At 38.7% G+C, this 16,437-nt stretch overlaps 1 protein-coding gene across 5 annotated transcripts in view; it reads left to right on the top strand.

Moving 5' to 3' along the window:
• The window catches only part of chdh (choline dehydrogenase), an 86,240-nt gene extending 71,791 nt beyond the window's left edge, over positions 1–14,449 (top strand). For all 5 annotated transcript variants that reach the window (XM_043708073.1, XM_043708071.1, XM_043708072.1 and 2 more), the window contains 5 exons: positions 4,181–4,310; positions 4,407–4,541; positions 9,144–9,286; positions 13,029–13,131; positions 13,915–14,449. In XM_043708073.1, coding sequence (XP_043564008.1) covers positions 4,181–4,310; positions 4,407–4,541; positions 9,144–9,286; positions 13,029–13,131; positions 13,915–14,318 — 915 coding nt within the window. In that variant the 3' untranslated portion in view covers positions 14,319–14,449. The remainder of the gene's footprint in view (positions 1–4,180; positions 4,311–4,406; positions 4,542–9,143; positions 9,287–13,028; positions 13,132–13,914) is intronic.
• The last annotated feature ends 1,988 nt before the right edge of the window (positions 14,450–16,437 follow it).

Raw genomic sequence — 16,437 nt, 5'->3', positions numbered from 1 at the left:
GCAAGTGATGGCTGTGTTAGTACTGGTGAGACAGCTGCTGCTGCCTCAGCTATGAAGTTCTAGGCAGGAAAATCTATGGGAGACATCCCTGATCTGCAACAAATAACAATCTTTCAGTGATAAATTAAAGGCCACTTAAGAGCCTCGCCCACTGGTTTAATTACCTACTGTACCAGCAGGCAAGAAGAGTTACTGCTTTCCTGATAGAGACACCTGTGTGTCATGTTGTGGAAAGGGGTCCTCTTTGCCTAAATCTGGGAGAAGTTGAAGATTTTGCTGAGGGGAAGGGGTGTGGCTGTTGAAAATTACTCCATCCCCGATTCTGACGACATATCTAGCTGTGAGTGTGGCCTCATGATATCCTAAAAAGGCACACTCATCTTTTCACGAGTACAACTCTTCATGTCTGTGTTGCCTGGACTCTGGATTAGTGGTGCTGGAAGAGCACAGCAGTTCAGGCAGCATCTGAGGAGCTTCAAAATCGACGTTTCGGGCAAAAGTCCTTCATCAGGAATAAAGGCAGCGAGCCTGAAGCGTGGAGAGATAAGCTAGAGGAGGGTGGGGGTGGGGAGAGAGCAGCACAGAGCACAACAGGCCAGTGGGGGAGGAGATGAAGGCAATAGGTCAGGGAGGAGAGGGTGGAGTGGATAGGTGGAAAAGGAGCTAGGCAGGTCAGACAAGTCCGGACAAGACAAGGGACAGTGCTGAGCTGGAGGTTTGAAACTAGGATGATGTGGGGGAAGGAGAAATGAGGAAGTTGTTGCGAGTTTGTTTCAGGACATGGTTGAAGAGCTTCGGGGCAGAGGAAATGACCTGGGAGTTGCAGTGGGAGAGAGACTCCCTGAGATTCTTGTAGAGAGAGGCCAGTCAAGCTTTCCACTCACAGTTGCTGCTGACCTCTGATTCTGGCTAGACAGGATTTTGTTGGCAAGGCTCCGTGAATACTTGGAGGTTAATCTGTGCTGGGATTGGGTGATTGTGGGAAGGACTAGCCTCTGATGAAAATGTCGTCTCATACCTTGTGCAGTCAGCACCTAATCTCAGCCATAATTTTTAAATTTCCCATTTATCTGTTGTTGGATATGTTTTAATCATCCTGTTCTGAGATTTTATTTTATACCAATGGAGCAGGTCTAATTTGAACCCAGGTATCCTAGTTCACTGCTGCAATGCCAAAGAGCTTACTTATCTGTTGTTAATGATTGGGTTGATATACAGTTCACCTTCTCCTTTGCAAGGGCAACAATAGACAGACAATGAATGCTATCCCATCAGTGATGTCCACATGCCACGAGTGAATAAAAAAAAGTTAAAGTTTCAGAGCTTTTAAAAGATACAGGCTGTGTCCGATTGATGAATGTCCAACTTATGAATGTGATCCTATACATGAGTGTAACTTCAAAGACCCAACATACAAATGTTTCCTGTACTTACAAATAGCTGCTTTGCTTTGTCCTGCATTGTGTTCTGATTTGTGCACAAATCGACTTCCAAATGGATTCCAGAATGGAACCTGTTCACAACCCCGAGACTACTTTTTTTATTCTTACAACCAAAGTGAATCGTCTCTCACACTTCCTCACATTAGAATCTAGATGACACCTTGTTGCCCACTCACTCACTTAACCAGCCAACATCTCTTTGCAGCCTCTCTGTGTCCTCCTCATGTTAATGGCTGAATCACTTTGACACACAAATACTGCAGTATTCACATTGCCTCCCATCCTCAATTTTCTTTGGAATTCAACTTGTCCAAACATATTTTTGCACCTGCCTTTTCATGCATATTCAACACTTTAAAGTTAAAAATGTTAGAAAGTTAATCTTATTGTGTCCATTTTATGATATAGACAGGTGTAGTATGAAGCAATTTCAGAGATCAATGTTTAATGCCAAAGAATGCCTCAGCAAAAATCAACTCAATATTGGGTCATGATTTTATTCTGGCATCTGCAGCAGCCACAGATACATGCTTTTTTTTAACCTATTTTTCCTAATCAACCAGTTCAGAAATGTTACTACACACTTCTGGAGCAGGTGGAACTTGAACCTAGGCCTCTCAGTCCAGAGTATGGACACTACCACTGCACCACTAAAGGGCCCTTAAAGATGGCAATTTCCATCCTTCAAGGACATTAGTGAACCAGATGTTCTTTTTTTTCCCCCAACAATTGACAATCCGCCACAGATATTGCGTCATTCCTTAGCAGAAACACCTGATTAAGAAACATTGGGCTGGCCTAGACAAAGATGTCAAGCCTCCTTTGCTTGGGTTTGCTTGAGTGCAGCCGAGCAAGCAGCTGCCACCCAGATAATGAGTCACGTGGAAGAGGCAGGCATTCTGTCCATGGAGAAATGATAAATGATAGGAGCCTGCTTTGATAATGTTACTGAGGCTCAAAGCTTAAATTTGAGCCTGTGTGTGACCACCTGGTTGGAGTGGATACTCCATGTTCATTTGATACTGAAAAACATGCCTTGAGGAACATCTAGTTCTAAATCATCACCCTTAGACATAGAAAAAAATTCTATTTGTGTGAGCCTAAATTATGTGTTATTAATGTAACTAGAGGGAATTTAGAATAAACTTCTTTATGCAGGGTGTGTTTGTTGTCATATTACCTAATAATTGTTAACTGTTCTCTATCTTCAGCCTTCCTTCAAATCTTCCTGCTCTCCCACCATTCCATGAGGATCTGTCGTTATCCTCTGCTGATTTCTCATCAGTATACTGTTTGTTTGTATTATCATTCAAGAACAAGTTGTCAGTTTCCATGTGTGCACTGAAGACACTCAACTCTACTTCACTGCCAACTCTCTTGACCAATCATCATAAATTGCTGCTCTGTTTAAATAAAGTGATTATCTTCAGTCATCACCACAAACTTTGTTCTCTGCTTTGGATTCAATGTCCAAGGCTGCACCAGACTATTTGTCATGTTGGTGTCATATATGATTCCAAACAGTATTACCAATCATATAATCTGCATCATCACTAAAACTGTTGATTTCCAACTCTTAACAAAAAAAATCGCTCAACTCCACGATTCCCTGATCTCATTTTCTGATAAAACCCTCATGTACATTTGTTGCCCCCATAGGCATAACTATAACAATGTATTCCTGGCCAACTTCCCTTATTTTAACCTCTGTAAATTTAAGGTGACCCAAAAACCTGCTTCCCAAGTCCTTACTTGCATCAACTTGCATTCACCTGTCACCCCTATCCTCAATGATCCATTTTACATGCTGATTGAACAACACCATAGTTTTAAATTTTTTTAACTTAAGCCTGAACACCTGAAATGTGTGTTGAAAGTCTACCTCCAATCTGATAATAGTAAATTATTTAAGGTGGTGGTTAGGAGGATTGCTTTGGTAAGATCTCTGAACTGTTGTTAAAATCCAGCCCACGTTTCAAGAATATATTTAATATCTCAGTGTGATTTCAACTTAACAGAAAAACAAAGCCAGGTCTTATAACTAATCAGGGTCAGATTTAAACCATTTTTTTGTTAACGGTTATTGCTAATCAAGCTTTAGGTTTTAAGAGAGATTGGAGTGAGTGGGGGCGCAGTGGCACAGTGGCTCAGTGGTTAGCACCAGGTTCGATTCCAGCCTTGGGCAATGTCTGTGTGGAGTTTCTACATTCTCTCCACGTCTGCGTGGATTTCTTCTGGGTGCTCCAGTTTCCTCCCACAGTCACAAAGATGTGGAGATTGGGTGGATTGGACATGCTAAATTGCCCATTGTATCAGGAATATGCCGGCTAGGCGGATTCTCTGCTTTGGACTTGCTGTCCAAGGCTGCACCAGACTATTTGTCATAGTTGCACAACATCAAAACAATTTTCTCCATGTTTGTTACCTACCCCATGTTCCTCAGTCGTGTTTTGTATGGATTGCTCCCAGCACAGTCAACTGATTTCATTCTCCATTCACCACAGCTGCCCCCGAACCCACCGCACGCCACCAACACCACCATCGGCATAAGTGCCACCATTTCCCAACTATTTTTCAGTTCTGACGAAGGATCATTGAATTCAAAGCATTAACTGTGTTTCGTTTTACAGATGCTGCCAGACTTGCTAAGTTTTCTCCAGCACTTTCTGTTTAGGTAAAGTAGTGTTGTGAAACCAGAATTCTGGTAATAATTGATTAGTTTATGTTTATCTTTGTAGGTCTATGCCACAAAAGACGTAATCCTAAGTGGAGGTTCAATAAACTCACCCCAGCTTCTTATGTTGTCTGGCATTGGTAACGCAGATGACCTCAAAGAATTGGGAATTCCTATTGTTTGCCACCTTCCTGGTAATAATTTAAGTATTCAGAAAGAAACAAAGTATTAATTTAGTTAATTTAATCCAGTTTATGCTCTGATGATTGTTGTAACTGTCTTATTCCTAGGTGTTGGCCAGAATCTGCAAGACCATCTGGAATTGTATGTACAGCAACAATGTACTGAACCTATTACTCTATACCAATCTCAGAAATCATTCAAGATGATCAAGATTGGCCTGGAATGGCTTTGGAAATTCACAGGTAGAATTTTGTTACCTTCCAGTGATTGGACCTTGAAATAAACATTAATACATTAGGCTCATAAGAGCATGAGTAGGTCAGTTGACCATTTGAAATTGTTTTATCATTCAATGTCCCAACAGTAATCCCGGAATGGAGCAATCCATCAAAGAAAATAGTCACAACTTCATAATTTGAAAACTTCATGAGCCACCTTTAAATTTTCATTTAAAAGTTTTCATTATCAGAATTACCATACCAGCAGGTCATTCTGGGTTTTTTTTGGTACTATCCATCTCAATGTTAGCAAAATATGGACATTAGTTTGTACTGCCGACACAACTATAGCAGAAGTAGAGTGACATTGTGGATTATTGGCAACCTAACTCCATACCCCTGCCATTGCTCTGCGTTCCCCAATACCTTTGGATAACACGAATATATCAATTCCTTAAACTTAAATTTTAAATTGAAGTAGCATCAGTACTAGTTTGTCGAAAAGATGTTACAAACTTCTACTACCCTTGGGGTTAAGAAATGTTTCCTAATTTTGTTCTTGAAAAGGTGGCTCTGAGTTTTAGGCTATCTCTCTGATTCTTAGTTTCCCAAATTAGTGCAAATAGTTTCCCTCTAGACAGCCTTTATGTTCATATCTGAAAACTTTTACTAAGAAATTATAGTTGTACTGAGTTTATCCGCCACTATTCATCACCCTTCAAAAAACCATAAGTTCATGGATGGAGATAGGGAACGGATGTGCAAATTATTTATGACATGTCAGCTGAAACATATTTACTGAGCTTTCACACCATATCTTATGTTAAAAGATTATTTTGTTCATTGTGTGTTGCATACTGTATTTCTGTTATGTGCCAATAACTTTGAAGCTTAGCCAAAAATTGTTGGGCTGTATTTTTTCATCTGAATTAATATTACAGATGACTGACAACTTGCCTATTGAGAGAAGAGTTAAGAATGATATACGGGTTTTCTATCAGTGGTGGCAAAGAGTTACTGTTTGTCTTGGAGAGTCTGGTGAGGTTGTTGACAAGGAAAATTAGTTGTAGCATGTGTTTTTCTCTGTTTTTCTTGGTACTTTGACAGCATCACAAAACCTGATTTGCCAGAAGATATTTTGCTGAGACATTTGATTGAAAATCTTTCTGCATTAGATAAAATTTAACATTCTAATCAGAAACTGACTCTGTTGTTGTATCAGGAATCCATTCTACTATTCATCATGTTATAAATACTCTCTGTGCTATTGTTCGCTACAAGGTGGAATTGAAGGTAAGGATCTATTTTGGACTGTTATCCAGTGTGATAGAAGAAAGCCATTTGATAGTCTACAGGAAGAGATTTTTGTCTTAAACAAAACGGAGTTTATTACATGTTAGCAAGTATATGCAATGCAAGTTACACTAATGTGATCGCCATTGTTACAAAGAACTGTGAGGAAGGCCCAGATAACAGTCTTACTCCTTCTCTTGATTTCCTTCAACTGTAGTGGTGCCTCATGGTGCTCACTTGTTATTATGTAGTAACACTTTAAATGAGCTGTTAAGTTCTTCACTTAATTTCAATTTTCTAGCCTGTAAATCTGTGCCAGTTTTAAAGTTTTCCCATGCCTTCTTGGGATTTAACTTTGCTGTCACAGTTTCCATTGTCTGTTTGCTCTCTGACTGAACACCAACACCAACTTGGGACTGCTCCTACAAGAGTTTCAAATTCTGTCCCGCTGCTGGATCTTTCTTACCTGATCTGAAATGGTTATACTACTGATTGTAGATTCTGCCTTGTTGAATCTTGCCACAAAGTTTTCTTCTGTCAGGTTCTTGTATTTCTCTTGCATCTGCTGTCTGCACAAGCAGCCTTTTTAAAGTTATGTCTGATGAATCTACTGACCTGTATTGCTGCCAGTGTTATCAGAAGCAGCTGAATGGAATCCACATTGCTGCTACCATGGCATATGAGCCAACAGTACCAATGTTCACCATATTGTAAGTGTTCTCTGTAAGATTATTCACTATAAGGCAGATTTCCTCCCACCATCCTTTCAGGCTAAGAATCGATCTTGGTCTACTTGGTGCTACAGACAAAAACGACCTGCTCATCTAATGAGAACAGGCTCTTGCCTTAAATAGAATGTAATTCATTGCATGTCAGCAACTATGAACAAGCTACACTGATAAACATTGTTTTCAGACATGATGAGGATTTCGATGGAGGGTCTTCCTCCTTTCAAGCTGTTTTTACCATAAGCCTATATGATATCATCACACTGTTAGTGTTTAAGGCACTCCTGAGAATTAACACTTTCCCACACCCTTAGACAACAACTTCTAATTTCCTGTTACTTATTTTTCATTTGGTAATGCAATTTAAGGTTATCTTTTCAATGCTGAGTTGCATGCTTTTCTATTGTGTTTAAGAAAAGCATTTTTGTTTTGTTTAATATTGTTCGATATACCTTGTACTCAACTTTTAGATGAAGCTCAGTAATATGATTAGGAGTGTTTCATTGTGGGCTGATATATCGAATTGACAGTCATTAAAATCTTGAAAATTGTTGTAATTTGGTAATATTGCAGAAGAGCCTTTTCCTTCTCAGTGATGTATTGATGGTCCTTGTGAACAAATCTTGGTACAGGCTTTTGATTTGGGCCCCTGATAAGTCTGGTATTGGTGATATGATTGTAATGACCATCTAAGGTGAAAAGAGATAAACAATAAATGCCTTTTGACAGAGTTGTATTGTTGGCTAGTTGCTGAGCGGCTACTCTGGTGTTTGAGGTTTAGGATTCATTACTTCTGATTGACAATTAGTAACTAAATTAAGATCTCAGTTTGAAGAAGTCAAATTTGAAGGTGATATCCAACTAGGATGGCAGTTAACTCTGATGTACTGAGGAGCAACAAAGGTAAGTTGAAAGTTATGTAAATAAATGATACAATAATATTGAAATTTAATGTATACAAACTTAAGATAAACCTGACAAATAGCAACTTGAACTTCTATAGCATCTTTATTGTACTAAGATTGTAGAGTTTACTAAGAGGACTTTTTTCAGAGGCATAGTAATAAACTGCAAAGTTAGTAAACATTGAGAAAATTAAACCAAATTAAGTCAGAAGAGTAGTGCAAAGATTATGGAATAGAATATCATTTATGCCACTAAACTAGAGCAAATTGGATGCACAGAATAATCATTGGAGCAGTTAGAATCCCACTTGACTCAAACCTAATTTTAAAGTCTGTCAAGCTAGATGCCTAGTGTATATTTCTCAACAATAAGCAGAGAAGAATTTCAGAGTCTAGATTAGAAAAGCACAGCAGGTCAGGCAGCATTGGAGGAGCAGGAGAATCGACGTTTCGGCAAAAGCCCCTCATCAGGAATGAAGGCAGGGAGCCTCCGGGGTGGTGGCCCTGCACATCCACCAATGTCATTTATTGTATCCGTTGCTCCTGATGTGGTCTCCTTTACATTGGGGAGACTGGACTCCTTGCAGAGCACTTTAGGGAACATCTTCGGGACACTCGCACCAATCAACCCCACCGCCCCGTGGCCCAACATTTCAACTCCCCCTCCCACTCTGCCGAGAAAATGCAGGTCCTGGGCCTCCTCCACCACCACTCCCTCACCACCCAACGCCTGGAGGAAGAACGCCTCATTTTCTGCCTCAGAACACTTTTATCTCTCCACCCCAGAGGCTCCCTGCCTTAATTCCTGATGAAGGGCTTTTGTCCGACCAGCAATTTTCCTGCTCCTCGGATGCTGCTTGACCTACTGTGCTTTTCCAGCACCACTCTGATCTAGACTCTGATCTCCAGCATCTGCAGTCCTCACTTTTGCCCAGGGAAGAATTTCAGGCTGTTGTTAAGTAAAGTTTTCAAGTACATCCTGGCAGAATGTTCTTCCTGACTTCTCATTATGTTAAATTTTAGAAACGTTTTATGTTTGAAATTTACCTGGGTCTGCTAAAAGTAACCTGCTAAAAGTCCCTTTAAAGATGCAAAGGGGCAGGCACAAATGTAGTATTTCTTTTTGAGGCTGATGTCAGGATACCTTCAGGTTACTCAAACTGGTATGTGATCCTAACCTTCATTTAGAAGCTTATGAAATGAGTTTTGCACTCCAAGTTGATGGAAATAGAGATTCAGTTTCACCCAGAGACTTGTACGGCAAATATAAGATGAATGTTACACAGCTCTCCTTAACAAAAATAATGAGTGGGGTGGGGTGGGGTGACAAAAATCTTCAAATAGTTTAAGATATTGGGCAATTTTAGGACTCAGGAGCTGTTTCTTGAAGTCAGTGAATCAACCTGGATCAGGTATCCCTAGTACGTATTTATCTTGCAGCATAAATGATCTAATTTTAGCATATAAGAATTTTACCGTATCTCCAAATAAGACAGCAAGAGTCTTAGTGATGTATTTGCTGTATAATAGCTCTGAAACCAAAGCAATAGATAATAATAATAATTTGCTTTAATTAAACCATATAAAATCTCAAATTGAAAACATTAATTGTGTATGTTTTTTGAACAATTTCTGTACTCGTATAACAGCCTGTTTTTGTTACTGAATGAAGTAATTTTTAATGCAACTGTTTTCTTCAGGTGAAGCTGCGACTGCTCACTTAGAAACTGGTGGGTTTATCAGAAGTCATCCTGGGGCAACTCATCCTGATATTCAGTTCCATTTTTTGCCATCACAGGTGATAGATCATGGACGTGTTGCGCCTAACATGGAGGCTTATCAGGTGAGCTCTTAATGTGTGTGTTTTCTTAACTACTAAAAGGCTGCAAGTTAAAGTGAGCACATGTAAATTTCCATTGAAAGTGTGACCCTTTTTAATTTGTTTGACATTCATAATGTTACATTGTATTTTACATTCGTAAACTACTATCATTTTATGAATCAAGAAATTTAGCATGGCAACATTATAATCACTTTACGTAATTAGGTGTGCAACTTTAAAATTTTTGGAATAATTGTTAGCAAATGTTTATTGAGCCTTTAGCAATTGCAACAATAATAATTAAAAATAAGAAAAACTATAATTTGAATTTAGTTCAAAACCACCATGAACTGCTTGAAATTTTCTATCATAGCCTCTGATTATTGTATAAAACAGACTAATATATTTCTCATATCCATGACCTTTTCAATTATCTTATTAAGGTGGTTATATATTGTATATGTCTTGCATAAATCAATATAAGAACTTCATGCACTCTAACTTTAGAGAAAGTATACAAAGCACTTTTTATATACAAGTTTAAAAGTAGTATTAAAACTTATTTTTTCAAACACAACTAGAAGTATTTAGAAGGAAGTCGAGATGATATTCTTTGGATGATTACTGAATTTATGTTTTTAGTTTGATATTGATAGGAGTGATGGGTACATATTTTTATTATTGAATTATTAAATTTTTCCAAGAGGAAAATTGTGTGAATATCTGTTCCATGGTGAAATGGTCTTTTCTTTTCCCTAGTGCGTATTTAGTTATTCTTAAACTGTTAACAGATCTTTCTTGCTATCCACATTAAAACTTTGGAAATGTTTGTTTATGTAATAATTCAATTGACTGGTTTATTTTAACTTAATTTGAAAATGTTATTTAATGTGTTGAATTCCAAGTCTAAAGTGATGGTGCACGTTTATTTCAGTAATTCTGCAAGTTCTAATAAAGTTGATAATGTTAAGTGTCTGGCAGAGATTAGAAAGAGCAAGTGAAGGAAGTTTTTCAACTTGATACTCATGCACACTTATTTCTAAGTACTTTTCTAAGTGGAGTTGGAAAGATATTAAGCTATGTGCATGATCTGTTTATTATCCTAGAAATGTTTTAGAAGGATTGTAAGTGAGCAAATTGTAAGTTAAGAAGTAGTGATGTACATTATGATCAGAACCTTATATTTTCTTTTGTGACTTGGATCGGATGTGGTGACTCTCCAATCATAGGGAACATAGGAACATGAGTATGCCATTCAGCCCCTTAAGCTCGCTCCAACATTCAATAAGATCATGGCTGATCTGTGACCTAACTCAATCTACCTCCTTTAATCCCACATCCATTAATAACTTTGCTTAAAAAAATTATCTATCTCAGATTTAAAATTAACAACTCATCTAGCATGGACTGGCATTTATGGACTAGAGTTCCAAACATCTACTACTCTGAGTGTAGAAATGCTTCCTAACATCTCTCCTGAATGGCCTGGCCTGTATTCTCGGGGTTAGCATTGACCAAAAACTGATATGACTAGCCACATAAATACAGAGGTACAAGAGCAGGTCAGAAGCTTGGAATCCTGGAGCGGGTAACTCACTCCTGACTCCCCAAAGCCTGTGCATCTTTTACAAGATGTGAGCCAAGAGTATGTTGGAATCCTCCCCACTTGTCTGGGATGAGTAGAGCTCCAACAACACTTGAGAAGTTTGACACCATCCAGGACAATGCACCCTGCTTAATTGGCACGGTATCCATAAACATTCATTCCCTCCACTACCCGTGCTCAGTTGCAACAGTATGTACCATCTACAAGGTGCATTGAAGAAATTCACCAGGCTGATTTGATAGTATGTTTTAATTCCACGACCACTACCATTCAGAAGCACTAAGGCAGCGACACTAAATGAAACATCATCACCTGTAAGCTCCCCTACACCATTCTGAGTTGGCAATGTTTTGCTGTTCCTCAGTGTTGCTGGGTCAAAATCCTGGAAGTCCTTTCTTGGTAGTGGCATTGTGAGTGTGTCTACACTAAGCGGATTGCAACAGTTCAAGAAGGCAGCCGGCCACCACCTCCTCAGAGAAATTAGGGATGGGCAATTAATGTTGGCCCAGCCAGTGATGCCCACTTCCCATGAGTTTTAAAAAAAAGGCAAACTGCTGTACAACCTTATTGAATAGATTCATGTGTGGTTAAAAAAAAGATAACTGCAACTAATTATATTACACATAAGATTGTGTTTGGGACTCTATCTTTAGTTTAGGGTGAAAATAAATGCAATCTTTTGACCTGTTCTGAAATCTACTCAGCAACAGGCCAATGTAACTTGGCTGTGAAAGTTTAAAGGGAGATCTGAGCTGTTGTTTGTAAAGAAGTGCTCACTCTTGGCAGTAACAAAAGCAGCATATATATTTACTTGCTTAGAGTGCTCTCTTTCAAAGTCTCAAGAAGGTGTTGACTATGTTGGGTTGCAATCAGTTATGCTTTAAACTATCCATTTACTTTCAATATTAAAGAGAGTTGGGGGCTTGAGGGTTTTAAATCCGATTTCTACCTGAATATGTGCCTTGTGACCTCCCATGAAACAGGCTTTGGGAGGGGTAAGGGTCCTTGGTAAGCCATTGTAAGAATGTGTTGCAAGTTTCCTCTTTAAAATGTCACTGAATTTCTCAGGCAGTGCAGTGTTCCAGGAATGGGAGAGTAGCTAGAAGCTGAGTTATTGCTACAGGTAACTGTGCAGGAATGTGGGTGGAAGCTTGCACTCGAAATCTTCTCAGAAGAAATTGAAACAACACTGGAAGATTTATCTAGCTTGTGCTAGCGGAAGAATCATAAGGGAAAAGCCCTCACTGTGGAAACCAGGTCTGGGTTTAGTAGAGACTAGGGTGGGCAAGAAAAGGGATGACAAGTAAACCCTCAGAAGCTAACAATCACTTTAGATTAAGTCCAGGAAAATCGCAACACTACTGTGACAGCAAATTGCTTGAGCTGAAAGTGTTTACTATGTGTATTGTTTTGCTCACTGAAACATATATGACCTTTTTGTTCTACTCTGTTACTTTTGGCCTATTTGAATTTTCGTTTTAAACTGTCAGTCCCATCTAAGTAATTTAATGTACTTGAATGATTTCAATTGTTACAAAAATCAGGAAATGACGAAGAAGGTGAAGTCAAGATATAACTGCAGGAATTACATGTAATGTTCTGGAGGCTAAAATCAATGTCAATTTGAGCAATATCAATTAAGGTTAACATGGAATAGAAGTTTGGATAAAGACAGGAAATTGTTGTGGTTTGGGGCATAGTCATTGATCCTCTGAGGTAACCAGTAGTCTGAAATGCTTCAAACACAAAGCGAAATGAAGAGAATGGAGCAAAATGGTTCAATGAGTAAATGTTGTGTAATCTGTTGAAAACTAATTAGACCGTTACACAAGACTCGCCATACCAATGGAAAATCTTCTCAGTATGCTGGTATTATCTAACAGAGATAGTAACAAGGTTAAAATTGTCTATGGACTTGACTCAGTGATTTATCAATAAAAGCTCACCTAATTTGATTTTCAGTGTTTCAAAAATTTGGTATGTATTGTGTTTTAAAAGATGTTTGAAGGTCAGTTTGCTACCAGGCACAGAATCTCTTTTATGTAATTTTATTGAATCATTACTTCCTCAGCGGACTTATCAAAAAAATGACCTACTGTGTACCTTCAAGCTGATCTTTTGAATTCTTCAAAATATTTTATTTGACTCTTTTATTAGGTTCATGTGGGCCCAATGAGACCCACAAGTGTGGGTTGGATGAAGCTCAAGAGTACAAACCCCAAAGACCATCCAGTTATTGAACCAAACTATTTATCGACAGGTAGTTATCCCTTTCTATTTTAGTCATAATAAATTACTGTATTTATACATTTGGTGAAGTTCAGTCAATATGTGTTTGGTGATATGCCATAAACTATAAATAACTTATTTAAAAAAGAGCTGAATTTCCTGGATTAGGAAATAGTGAATTTCTATTGATGCTAACCAATGCTGAGAAAATTACAATGGCTGGAATTTTCTAGGCTGTTTATGGGATGGAAAGGCTGGTCGAATGGTGCAGGAAGGCTTTGGGAGAGGAGGGTTAGTTGGGAAGTTGATGTCCCATCATTGCTATGCCATTTTACCATCAGTGAAAAACTGACGGAGTGTGGTGACAAACTCAGCAAGAGCTGATGGTCTCCGAGTAGGGCCCAATAGTGTATCCTGTTTATGAAAAGGCCCTTGGAGACAGTGGCTGTTACTGCGACATCAATGCTGCCAGTACTCCATGACACTCCTGACCCCAATTGTGACCGCCCTAATTTATTTAAATCTCTTCAAGGATGCCCCTGTCCATACAGTTGGAACCTCAGAAATGGCCACTGGTAGCAATGGCACTATTGAGCTACTGGCTCTCTGGTTAGGTTTAAAACTGTTGGGAACGGGCCTTCAAATGGAATGTTTCAACATAAAATAATTCTCTTTTGGAATTTTGACAAGAACATCTTAGTTGCAGAACACATTTATCTAAAGCAAAATAAGCTCTGATTTATGTTTACATATTTGTGTAACATTACTTTGTTTTAACTTTTGGTCTCATTGAAGTAATTGATCATTTTTGCAGAAACTGATGTCCTGGAACTCCGTGAATCAGTGAAGCTAAGCAGGGAAATTTTTGCCCAAAAGGCATTTGATAGATTCCGTGGTCCAGAGATCACACCTGGAAGCCATATCCAAACAGATAAGGAAATTGATGCATTTGTGAGAGAAAAAGCTGACAGTGCCTACCATCCATCATGTACCTGTAAAATGGGCCAACCTTCTGATCCCATGGCAGTTGTTGACCCCGAGACTAGAGTTATAGGGGTAGAGAACCTGCGGGTTGTTGATTCTTCGATAATGCCAAGTGTTGTTAGTGGCAATTTAAATGCCCCTACAATCATGTTGGCTGAGAAGGCTGCTGACATCATCAAGGGGTGTCCGGCACTTTGTGACAAGGACGTTCCTGTTTATAAACACAAATCTTAACTTTTGACAATGCAAAGGTGACACAGATTTAAATTCTCTCCTTTTGCGTGAGGAAAAAAATGATTTTTTAACCAATGGACAAAAGGTAGAATATTTAAAATTGTACTCAATAAAATGTGAAACCCCCCAAATTTTTGTTAATGACTTAATTGGTACAAAGTATAATGTTTTTGAGCCTAATTTTATATCTTGCATTCTTTGTATCCTTTCATTTTCAATGAAATATTCCTTCATTTAGTCAGTTAATCACATTAAATATCATGTATTTCACCTAATATTTGTCTCTCATGTTATGTCTGATATCATTGTTCAACCCTAGGCAAGATGATAAGGCTTTGGTTTGCTTATGCATCAGTCATGCAAAGCACACACAGTGGTATAACCCATTGGTTAATATCCAAATTTGTCATTGATTTATAATAGCTTAACGGATACTGCTGTAGCCTTATTCAAATATTCAACTGCTGAGAAAAGTTGACTCAGTCTGTTTCTGTACTGTGACATCTATTTGGTCTATCATGTCTGTGCTGGTCAATGAAGATCTGACTAGATTAGATTAGATTACTTAGTGTGAAAACAGGCCCTTCGGCTCAACAAGTCCACACCGACCCTCCGAAGAGCAACCAAACCATTCCACTACATTTACCCCTTCACCTAACACTACCTTAATGTTCAGAATTTCTGATTCAACCATTCTTTTAGACAGTGACTTTCAAACTCCCACCACCATCTGAGTGAAAAAAAATCACCTCAACTTAGCCTTCTACCTTTTAGCTTAAACCTTTGCCCCCTTATTATTGGTCAGTCTGCTAATGGAAAAAGTGCCTTTCTATCAAACCTATCTCCACCCTTTGTAACCTTATATGCCTGTATTAGATCCCCTCTCATTCTAAGCTACTTCAAGGAAAACAACCCCAGCCTATCTAATATTTCCTCATAGCTCAGACCTTCTAGCCCTGGCAACATCCTGGTAAATTTACTCATCACCCTCTCTTGTGCAATCGCATCCTTCCTTAATGTGGTGATCAGAACCATATACATTACTCCAGCTGTGGCCTGACTAGTGTTATATAAAGTTCCATTCTTCTTTGTTCTTGCGTTTGTTAGCCAAGTCATAGAATACAAGTATTCAATGTGCCTCCTTAACCATCTTATATACCTGCCCTGCTACCATCAGGGATCTGTGGATATGCACACCAAGGTCACTCTGACCTTCAGTACATTTAGTCCTCAATAACAAGAGGGATGGGGGAGCGGACTTCCTACATGTAAAAAATGTGGATACCACTACGTCCACCTCCTATGTATCCAATACACCCTCCAAATAAATATAAATATGCCCTGTATTGTTCTAAAAGCATTAATGGATGCTCACACCCATTGGCGCAGGAGGTGTATATGTCGGAAATACACTCACGTGTAGAGGAATACATTTGTATACAATCCCAATGTTTCAGAGATGTTTCAAATCTTTTTGGTTTGGCTCAAACCAAAAAATTCAAAATGGAATGCGGAGTTGATCTCACAAGTATGCAGATTTGTGGGTAACAAATCAGCAGATTGAATGGATTTGGCAGGGCCCGACCATTCATAGTGTAATCCTTTGCCTTGTTAGCCTTCCCCAAATGCATTACACATCACACTTTTCCAGTTGTATTTCATTTTTCCATTGTTCTATCCAGTTGGTCAGTTCATTGATATCTTCTTGCAGTTTATGGCAATTCTCCTCACTATTTACCACCCTATCACTTTTCATGTCATCTGTGAACTTCTTGATCACATCTCCTGCATTTCAGTCTAAATTGTTACCACAGACAGCAAATTCCCTAGCATCTACTCTGTGGAACTCCACTAGAAATAGACTTCCAGTCACAGAAACATCTCTCAACCATCACCCTTTGCTTCCTGCCTCTCAGCTAATTTTAGATCTGATGTTCCACTTTGTCTTGGATCTCATGGGCTGTCACTTTTTTGATCAGTCTGCTCTGAGGGATGTTGTCAAAAGCCTTGCTAAAGTCCAACTGGAATACATCAAATGCATAATCTTCAGCAACACTCTTGGTACTTACTCAAAAAATTCAATCACATGTTAAACACAACCTTCTCTCAATAGATCCAT

This window comes from Chiloscyllium plagiosum, chromosome 18 (assembly GCF_004010195.1).
Source record: "Chiloscyllium plagiosum isolate BGI_BamShark_2017 chromosome 18, ASM401019v2, whole genome shotgun sequence".
Lineage (NCBI taxonomy): Eukaryota > Metazoa > Chordata > Chondrichthyes > Orectolobiformes > Hemiscylliidae > Chiloscyllium > Chiloscyllium plagiosum.
The sequence above is the reverse complement of the archived record's forward strand: the minus strand, read 5'-3'. Positions and strand labels throughout refer to the sequence as shown.